Source organism: Photinus pyralis, unplaced genomic scaffold, assembly GCF_008802855.1.
Source record: "Photinus pyralis isolate 1611_PpyrPB1 unplaced genomic scaffold, Ppyr1.3 Ppyr1.4_LG8, whole genome shotgun sequence".
NCBI classification, from domain to species: Eukaryota; Metazoa; Arthropoda; class Insecta; order Coleoptera; family Lampyridae; genus Photinus; species Photinus pyralis.
This window is the reverse complement of record NW_022170819.1, coordinates 25,031,402-25,042,255: the sequence shown is the minus strand read 5'-3', so window position 1 is coordinate 25,042,255 and position 10,854 is coordinate 25,031,402. Positions and strand designations below refer to the sequence as shown.

General features: G+C 40.9%; 1 protein-coding gene across 1 annotated transcript; it reads right to left on the bottom strand.

The window, feature by feature from the left end:
- Window positions 1-5,084: 5,084 nt before the first annotated feature.
- LOC116178157 lies at window positions 5,085-10,488 on the bottom strand. Its single transcript, XM_031497569.1, has 2 exons — window positions 5,466-10,488; window positions 5,085-5,347 (listed from the first exon to the last, which is right to left on the bottom strand). Exons 1-2 carry the CDS (start codon window positions 9,829-9,831, stop codon window positions 5,220-5,222), a joined length of 4,494 nt encoding a protein of 1,497 aa, XP_031353429.1. The 5' UTR covers window positions 9,832-10,488; the 3' UTR covers window positions 5,085-5,219.
- Window positions 10,489-10,854: the final 366 nt, after the last annotated feature.

The following is a 10,854-nucleotide window of genomic DNA, read 5'->3' as shown; positions in this document are numbered from 1 at the left end:
AGGAACCCGTAACAAGCAAGTATTCTTATTTTCACAACAAAACTTCGGATTAATTGCGTGTTAATTCGTTTAGAACTCAAGAACAGATAAGTTGAAGTACCGGAGAAAAAATAAACGCGAAAAAATGAAGAAGTATTACAACCTACGCACAAGTGGCACAGAAAACTGCAGTTCAAACGGTGACTGTGAAACCAAATAGCTGAAGGGGACCTTAGATAAAGGATTACTCGCATACGGCACGAAAAGAAAATGATAAAAACTGGTTTTGTTGTACAGCACAAAAAATGTGTCATCTTGCCTCAGAATGTATTGTTAATATGCCAACAACGTGGTGTCGACGTCATTTCGGTATAAACACAAAAAGTAATAACGAGGCGTCCTGTATAATGAGAATAATTCATTTTATGAAGTAAATCTGGGAGATTATTTACGAATAAACACAGAGTTAGTTGGTTCTAGTTGAATTTGTATTTCCATATTTATTTTTCCGCTTAGAAAGTTGAATTATGAAGTCTTAATTGTGATTGGGATTTATTTGAAAATTCATGAAGAATATTTGTTAGCGCAACAAGAATAATGATTGGTAATGGGCTATAAAATGTTTGTTGCCCAACATGTAGAAAATGTATAATAATTAATGAACAAACAAACGATATCAATTATAGTTGGGTGTGGCACCTACCTTAAGGTTTGGCGATGTTGAAAAATGGGGCCCCAGTCTTGTCACAATTGCAATTCTTCGCACACGATATGTTAGCGTCAATCTTGTATGCATACTCTCTTGTAAGACATTGTAGTGGTTCGTTCTTGCGCACCGCACGCACGCGGATATACGTCACGAATTTGGTACCATTACCCATAACCGAATCGTTTGATATTGCAAAATAAAATTCATTTTGAATTTTTGAATTATTGAGAAAAAAAATAGTTATTCTTGCATGAACAATATTATTGTATGGTTGAAGTGGTGTTCCGTTAAATACTGGGGACAACCAGTAAACGGGGGCGGTTGCTCTTGCTAGCTAGTTAGAACTAGTTTCACGACGGTTTAAAAAGCGTGTAAATTTGTTTACGATAATTTCCCCGGCAGTCAGTCAGATATGTTAAGCTGAAGACGTAGTTCGTCATTTTGTTATAATAAATGTATCCAACAGCAAGTTAAATAAAGTTGTGTAAAAATTTTAAAGCGTTTTATCCGATTTCTGAAGAAAGTTTTGTAAAGTTGAAAAGGCTAGCAGTGCACAGCGAGACCTTTTGTGAAGGTTTTTATTAAAAGCTTTTACCGTCCTAGTAGCTACCGAACATTTTTCATCTTATTTATCAAACCTTGAGTTCAATTTATTAAAGAAAAATGAAGTTTCCTAAATTTGTCAGCCAACGACCAAATTTTTAAAAAAAGAACTAGTAATTTTAAGATTTCCTGTTTTATTTGTCGCCCTCCTGCGTACGGGGTAATGGCTTTGTACTCTTCTCTTTTTTCATGGATTTTGTGTTCTAGTTCTTATGTGTTTCGGAATAAATTTTTGTCATTGTCAATCAATTAATAGTGTGCTTATTCGAATCTATCGTGCCACTCGAATGGAGTTTTCTTGTCAGATTTTTCAGGTGATTTGTGGGTAGCATAGGGCAGCATGATGGAACGATATCCTACCGTTAATCAGACGTGGTCGCATTTTTTTACCAACTCTTACGCCCACCATCCTTTCCTACTAAATTTAAGGTGTGCAATCCCATTCTTTTGGGGAACCAATCCTTTACTCTACCACCCATTGACAACTAGCTCTATCCTTCAAGTGTAAGGGTGGATGCAAGATCGCGCTGGCCATACAAAACTGACATTTGACCTAGGCGATGGGGCCCCAGGTTTCAATTTTGAAATGCGGAACAATTTTGGTAGTTAAGGAAATCTACATACCACTGCTATTGTGAGAAAGAGGGAGCAGAGGACAAAAGGACCATAAAGATGAAATGGCAGATAGTAGTGAATTGTCTTCCAAGGGCAGATACCCATAGACGTTTTCACACCTTTCCGAGCTGGCTTCTTATCACTCCCCCAGTTCGATTTGTTGTTACTCCATAGTAGGGTTCCAGTCCCATCTGGGGGTGTTTGGTGCCGACCTTAACCTGACGATCAGCCTCCTCGTTACCGGCGATTTTACACGATTACTCCTGGATATTTCTTCCATTGTGGCATTAGAAGCTTGGATCTTTTTGCCTTCCGCATCACATGACCCAGTGCACTTGGTGTTGTTAAAAAATCTTCTGGTGATTTTCCTGTGCTTTCCTAGTTCATAATTTTAGTAGTCCTATTTCTTTTACCCCGCTTCAGCGGGCAACTCCTCAAAGGAGGAGAGAATGCAATCAGTGAGCATCAGAGTGAGCATTGTGGCAAGTCGTTCCAGATCCATCACCCTCCTGCTCTATCCTTCGGTTGTTTCTTTGAAAAGTCAAAACTTCTCTAAAAATGCCCCATGTGTTATACGACGGTTCGTCAGAGACGCCCCATCTCACTATTCTGCCTGCTAGAAAGGAGGAGAAACAGGTAATATGCAGAAGACACCTCTAAAAAGCTTTATGCGGGTCACTCTGTAATTGGGCGCAAGCCTGTTGAGGGCCCAGAACAAGAGAGGTATAATAAATAAATAAAATAAATAAATATAATGTCTTTTCGGTTCTTGATTACAAATTTTGGCTCATTGCCCTGATTGAGAATGTCTATTGTCTAGTTCCTCTGAGAATCTTTAACCGGCCCGTGTGGCGCAGTCCAGTTGAAGCTGGACTGCGGTACAAGGGGCCCCTAGCTTGAATACGGGTTCGGGAATTGATATTATGTAAATGTATAGTGGGTTGGGTTGGTAGAGCAGCCTTGACTGAAACGACTCCCACTCAAAAATAAAGGCAAAAATAAATAAATAAAATAAATAAATAGAAAATCTAAATAGGACCTCTACGGTTTGTTCCCGTTCCCAGTGGAGGTGATGAGATTTGGCGTCACATCTTTTAAGACGATGCAGCCCCTTCTCCTTGCAGTATCTGCTCAGCACCCGTACGTCCGGTGGCGGAGGAACTGCTACCTCGTTACCTCCGGAAAGTATGCCGAAGCGTACACTATTTTGACAACACCGGTACTCATTGCCGCTTCGACCACCAAATTCGCCAGGTCGTTTGGACCCTGAAAGAGGAAAGGTTAGTTTCGAAGTTTCGAGAAGCGCTTCCTTGGGGCAATTTTTGCCCCTTTCGTAAATCAGGGTCCCTGCAGAATTAGGATAACCCTTGATATAAGAATTACTTACCCATGGTTCTTGTATAATGGCCAAGTCTAGGTTCCCCTGGCGAACCTTATGCACAGTGAAACGTCCCCTGACTCAGGGTGAGCCCTTCCAGTGTCTTTTACTTGTGCAGAAATCTTTTCCTTGCCTTTGGTTGAACCACGACCAGGGCTTGTTCGCGTGGTTGGAGCAGTTAAGCTTTCCCCGACTTCCATTGGAATCATATTGATGGGTTCTCCTTTGAGTGTTTGTGTTCCACCAGAGGCTTCTTTGGGCTTTGAGGGTCTAGTCTCCTCGGTGCGGGTTTGGCCTCATTTGTTTTTTTTCCTGCCTTTCTCTGTCTACGAGTGAACAGAATTTGCCTGAACTTGAAAGCCAATTGCGGATGGTTGTCTAAATAACTGGCGGACGTATTATCGTCCGTTAAGACTTATACTGCGGTGGTATTGTGGACCACGTTGCGGTGAATTTCTTTCCAGGTCTTCTCGTAGTGTCTGCGTTTTGGTTGTGGTCGGCCGAATCTTCTACCTCTCCATGAAAGTGAAATGGCAGTTTGCGATTACCACCAGACGGCTAATTTAAACTGTATCGAGACATCGTTGACTAGCAACCAAGATTTCCCTTGGCCATGCAGTCTTCGGAGTCAGCTGTTCCAACTTGACTTAGATTTTGTTCGCCGTACCTATTGCCTATTCTTCCATTAGAAGTGCTACCAGGGATTAGCATCTTACGTTATTACATATTACAAATGAATGCAGTGCCCCACGTTGGGCGCCAAAATTAATGCTGTGTGGGTAAAACGCCGGTCACAAAATACCACCCCACCAATACTTAGCTAGCTAGCTCACAATTACCATTGGCACAAATAAAAATTCCGACCTTGACTTTAACAGTTAAAATTTTAAAAAACATCTGAGTACCGCAACCAGATTCCGTAAATTCTTACGGAAACGCTGCACAAATTTTAAAATAAATCAAAAATACCATTCGGGTGCAACAAACTCTGACATAAATGAATGAAACCGAACCTGGAACTTAAATCGGAATTCAAATTGAAAGCTAATTCAATGGCAACCTGAGATTACAAAAAATGATTCTTATGCAAAAGAAACACAAGTACAAAGTCGTGTAATAAAAATTCTAAGGCGACATAAAGCCTTTTTGTACACAACCCGTTCACAGAACCGACATAGGTAACAAGCGAAAAATAACAGTTCAAGAGATCTCAAGAAATAGAAAAAATGAGAAGTCACAGTAAGTTCAAACAATATCCAAATTAAGGCAGCCTGTCCACTATTTGAAAAATGCTTTGCATATAGTCCAGTCAAATTGGAGTTTACTCGTAACAAAAGTGAGGGAGTAGGTTTCTCAACTGGTTTCTATGTTTTTTGGGTCGCTGAATCCGAATTTGAAAAGTGCTGACACCTACCTGGTCCGCATCAGGTCGAAAAACGAAAAAAACCTCAAAATTATGGAGGTTGTTTTGGTTTTTCGTAAATATCATGGAAACGAGGTATCTGTCGTAAAATGTCACTCTTATCAAAGTTAAAGAGCATAAAATTCTGCGTCGAATGACCTCCCTAACGTCTTATGTTGATCAATTTCTATGACCACAATCGTCAATCAAAAAATGCCCGTTTTTTCCAACTTTTGTAAAAACAGCAGTAAGGTGACTTTTTGACGTGTGCGATTCGTAAATACTTATTCTATATGAAAAACTCAGAGAAACAAAATTGTAGAGCATAAAATTCTGCGTTCAGCGAGCACCTAAATTTTAAATTTGGATCAACCTATACAATATAGCGACAATTTTTCATTTTCTATGTAAGCGCCAATGTGACCATTACGAAGGGTTTCAACGAATATAACTTACTGTTGTTAAAATACCATTTACTATTTTATACTATTTACATATAACCAAAAAGATACAGAAAAATGTAATAAAAAAATTTATGCAATTCTTTGCCGCTTTGATGAGGTAGGGCCTGGCTCAATATTGATAACTGGGGCAGACGATGGCCCAGGCTCGTCGATTGGTCGGCTCGTCGTTTCATGCTGTGGTGGTAGTAGTTCTTCACCTGAAAATAAAGTTGACATACAGTTATTTGTCTGTTGAAAAACATGGCACATCAACCATATCAATTCGTAATTACATGAAATTCAATTTAAAAGCAGGTGAATTTTAATGGTAGATACCTTGCAAACTGTGTATGGCTTGGCCAACAAAAGAATCTCCAAATTCATCATCTTCTTCTTCTTCTTCGAATGCAGAAGTGACATCTACATTTGTACACAAATCTGCACAGTTTACACACAGTTGCGAGCAGAAAAGGCCTGATCTCCTGCAGCCGCATCGCCCACCACAATCTGTGCGACATTTGCATGAAATTGACTGCATTAGTTTGTCAGGAGCGGGGGGTTTGTCTGTTGGCAAAGGGAGCAATCCATTTTTGGTAGCCTTCCATCCCCACAGCACTGGAGGCAGAAGGTTTCCAAGCCACTGCTGTACTTGGAAGTACACCCGCAAGCTGTGCTGGCGTGCAGCAGCAGCAGTTGGGGGGATGGAAGCTATGTTGCTCGAAATTTTAAATGCAGATGTTACGTACATTTTGTAGCGTAGCTCATCCAAATTTGTTTTTTTGTGGTCTCCCCCATAAAGGGCCACTAAAAATGATTCTCCAGTAGCAGCAATATCAGCTGGCTGGGCTGAAGGATCTAAAAATCTCTCGACATCCTTCTCTAACTCAGGATGTTTAGTGAGCGTTTTTAGGAATTTAGTTTTTCCTTGGTTGAAAATGGCTGACGTTGAATCACATCCGCTCATAGCATGAAGAAACATCATGTGATTGTAGAGGCCTTCATTCACAGCTGATTTAGGGTGATACAGGAGTGGAGGATCTTTTCCACGCCCTGGCTTGAGCAGGTAGATATTATCTGAAATCCGAAGGCCCATCATAATTACAAGAATATCAACGTCTTCTGCCACAACTGCTACATTTTTATGAAATGGAGCCAAGGATTCAGCTGTTTGAACGATTAGTCCATCAGCATCTTCAGTTGCTTGGTAGCAAGTAATCCCTGCTTCTTCACACATAGCCATCAGCATGGTAATCAATCTACTTTTGTTTTTGGAGTTTGATAGAAAATTTTCCTGAGATAATGTTGGGGTCATCGCTTGGCTGAACTGTATTTCAAAGGAGATTTTTTTTCCTGATCTCCTCAACCTCTCCATTGCTTTTGTCCCTCCATGTTCTGAGGAGTACCCATCAAATACAATATACGAACTTGGGCCATACTTTTTCTGGGTGTAATTTATATATGCTTTGCATATGTCGTTAAAGGTAAACCCTCTTGACCAAACAACTCGGTGCAGCAACAATCCACCATCAATCACAAATGCTGCACTGCTGTCCAACGGAGTGGCATCTTGAAGTGGCTTGAAAGTTTTGTACAATGAAGATTTCGTGCCTTTTCGTAGGAAACCATCGTCAAATAGTGCAGGAGGGTATGGAGCCAATTCGTATGTCAAGAACTCCTGCAGTTCTTCGTCTGATTGTTTGGTGATTACCATCCTTTGAAACAAAGTGGTTGGCTTAACGATGACCGGTCGATCCTCAATGAAGAGAGCTGAGTTGACAGTTGCAAGTGGGAGAACTCGGTCTTTCCTTCTGAATGTCACTGCTGCAAAATTAGTGCCCACTATTCGCATGATACCAGCAGTACCCACTTCTCTGGAGAGGTGACAGTTTATTTTTTCATTTCCCACTACCCCAGTGCTGATTGACATGATTTCCTTGGTGTCTTGAAATGCTGGGTGTTGCTGAAACCACTCAACCATTTTTTGTGTGCAAGTGATGTCAAGGTTCACTCTAGCATCACGACTGTCTGCATGCTGATCAGATGTTCCGAAACGCACTCCACAGAAGTCCTCAATGTCATTAGCCACGTGCTGAAGTGAAGTCATTCCCAAGGTCCACCGTGATAAAATGCCCTCACTGAATCCACGAGCTCTAGTCAGTCCACCTTCAACCTTCATGTTCTTCATGAGCTGCTGTTCAATGCACATATCACTCCATGTGCCGCACCAGCATTTATCACTTCGGCGAATAGTGAAACTTCCTTGCTTAGTGAATGCTTGGTATTCCTGGAGTGGCATCCACTGTTCCAAGTTTATCATGTCCTGGATGTACATGTGGGCACACTTTGCATATAGGTAGTGACCACTGGCATGGAAATACGGGAGCATGTCATGTATGACTTCCAGATGAAGTTTCCAGTTTCCCATTCTTTCTGATTCAATGAATTTCATCATCAATGTTATCATTTCAAAATATTGAACCCACAACTTAGCAGTGGGCCCCAAATTGGATAGATTCAGGAGCTGGTCTTTAAACGACTGTTCAATTTCTTTCCACCATCCTGTTTCATGAGAATTCAGCAGTGCATTCCAATTTTCTGCGTAGACAACTTGATCGATGTCGAACTGAAATGAGGAGGAGAAATTTATGGAATCCATTATCACCTTAGCAAGAGCTGTTGCAGCCAACGTGTGTCCTCTGACAGCCCTGGCGTAAGCATGGCCAGTCATAATTTTTTCTGTGCTGTTGGGTGCATATACAGTATTAAAAAGTTCTGTCAAACCACTCCCCTCCATTATGTAACCCACAGCTCCCATAAAAGACATGAGCAAATGGAACCCTCCAAGCCTTATGACTACACCCTCTAACTCTGGATCTCCCTCTCGACTTGCTAAGATTTCTTTAGCCTTTAGATAAAGAGGCTGGTCAAATGTGACGAACGTAGTTTTTTGCTCAGGACAACAGGACCTCGTCCTTTGGACAGCAGTTGTCAATGATGTGTATACTGTGTCGTAGTCACTGGGGGGTGCATTAATGAATGGTTGGCAGTCAATGGATGTTTTTTCATAAGGTATGCCATCGGTCACCTGTTCCATGAACCCATTCCACCCACGAATTCCAGGAAAACCTTTAGATTTACAGTAGAACCATACCAACGTACAGACTGATGGGACAATTATTTCATTGTGTGGAAATTCTGAACTCAAATCACATACTTTAATTTTGGCTAAGCCAAGAGGATCTATCTTCTCGAAGTGTTGTAATGGCACTGCTCCCAAGCTCCCTAAATCTGCCGCTGATGGTATAGTCTTCAGACGGGTAATCTTTTGATCAGGAACTACAGAACTGCCTGGGGTGACACATCGGATACTCCCCATACTGTGAAAAGTGTTACGTCCATCGAGTGTCTGGATGTTGAAATCTGCGTTGTCATATACCATTTGAATAAATGCTTGTTGGCTTACAGCCAGAGGAGGGCGCATTATTGTTGACACTTCAAATCGGGTAGTCTCATTGTATGCTGCACAAAATCCGAGGGATGACAGCACATCGATAAGTTTTCGCGAACCATATTTTTTGTACAAGAAAGCACCTAATCCAACTTGAAGAGGAGAAACGAAAGACCTTGGACGCACTGCACTAATCAAGCTATGTGCGATTGCTACAGATTTCTTCTTCCATGGTTCAAGATCCCCTTTTTTCTTGTTAAGCACAACACCTTCTACGAATATTCGGGTAGTCTCAGGAATTAGGTCTTTAGCTCCCTCTAGAAATTTATCACACCCGGGGTATTCAGTCAGGTTGTAGATTTGTGATCGAATATCCTCAACAACTATGGCAGCAGCGGCTTCAACTATGTGGCGCCTTTTCTCTTCCTCTGGCAAGCGAATTGCTTCTTGATGCCAGTTCTCAGTAATTATTTTGTGACCAGTTGCTTTGAAACACACAACGTATGGTTTGTGTGTGGTGACAACAATATCATCACCAAATTTTTGAATGAGGTGCCTCCTGAGGGTGATTGGGTGAGGTCGGAAATCACCTTCAATTTTTTCCATCAATTCATCAAAGGTGAATTGACATTCTTCATCACTGTTTTTTAGAAAAGTGGTAATGGAATGTATAGCAGCTTCCATTTCATTATCAACAGGTCTGCCAGTTGGCAGGCCTTGTCGATGTGGTCGGTACAAAGCCTTCATGCAGTCTCTGTGGTATTGTGCATCCACTGCAACCAAATCATGTTCTGGCTCAAGGCGAGTTACTATTCCTTGGCTTAATTCATCTTGACGACCGGCTACTAGGCTGAGAACTTTTTCTCTCATGGACAACGTTGTCACATTGTACACCATGTTGCGTTTATTGGGAGGATTTTTTATTTGTTGTTGGTTGTGATCTGTTGCCACCTGATTTCCGCATATAAAACAATGAGTTTTGAAGGAAAACTCTCTAGTAATTGAACGCTTCTTTTTGGGAATATGTTGAGCTGCTCTTTTTAAATAGGCTGCTACAGATCTTTCTGTGGTGTAATTCTTCCGGCATCTCACATGAACTTGTATTTCGGTTCTCTCCTTAAAAAGTTTCACCTTACCATCTTTCCTCTTTGTGCTGGCTTCTATGAAGGACTGCAGCCCTTTCTCCTTCACGACACATAATTCTGTCCCATCTTCTAACAAATCATCACACAGACAACACTCCCGGCGCGACATTATGTGCAGGCATAAAAAAACTAAGTAATAACGCACGATGTTTACACACAATTTTAGTTACATCTACTTCTTGAGAGCTAAAGACAGACTGAAGTGAATCTGTGAAGCAGATGTGAGTGGGGAGGAAAGAAAAGAAGAGGAAAGGGGGAGCTCTTTGAATGGGGTGCAGGTGTTTCGGACTCCAGGTTCAATACAATACAAGGTCGGAACAAAAGAGAAGGGTCGGAATAAAAGAGAAGGGTGACGACCTACTTTCAGCCCCTTTTTTTTCGCTATGAAGCTAAGTTTTCAGATTCCCTCAAACGTTTTAATCAACGATTTCCTATCCTCTTCTAATGTTGATTTCACTTGTCGCAAACACTGCAATAAAAATGTTTCAATCAAGGAACTGTATAAATAAAAATGTTTGATTACGACTGCATCGATTAAAATAAGACGTTAGGGAGGTCATTCGACGCAGAATTTTATGCTCTTTAACTTTGATAAGAGTGACATTTTACGACAGATACCTCGTTTCCATGATATTTACGAAAAACCAAAACAACCTCCATAATTTTGAGGTTTTTTTCGTTTTTCGACCTGATGCGGACCAGGTAGGTGTCAGCACTTTTCAAATTCGGATTCAGCGACCCAAAAAACATAGAAACCAGTTGAGAAACCTACTCCCTCACTTTTGTTACGGAAACGCCACTTTTTAACCCGATTTGACTGGACTATAAGGTTGACACCAGAATAAAAATTGCACTAAAAAATTGCAGGAACAATTGAAATTACACGCTATGACCTTTCAAGAACAGACACGTAATCTCAGCTTAGATCTGGCATTAGTGTGTGGTACGATATTATTGTCACGGCTTTTTAATACTAACGCACTGATAAAAACTTCACATTAGATTTAACGTTTGTAGTATACCGAAATGTAATTCTTTCCCGCAAATGAATTCGAATACTAAGCTAATCTCATACATAGATCCGGTAGGACGTGAAATTCAAATAACTCACTTTGAAAATGTTAGGTAAGGT

Excerpts from the sequence above, each read along its gene's own strand:
- LOC116178157 (XM_031497569.1), bottom strand. The coding sequence starts at position 9,831 with ATGTCGCGCCGGGAGTGTTGTCTGTGTGATGATTTGTTAGAAGATGGG. Across the intron at positions 5,348-5,465 it reads AGCCATACACAGTTTGCAAG|GTGAAGAACTACTACCACCA; the intron begins GTATCTACCATT and ends CTTTATTTTCAG.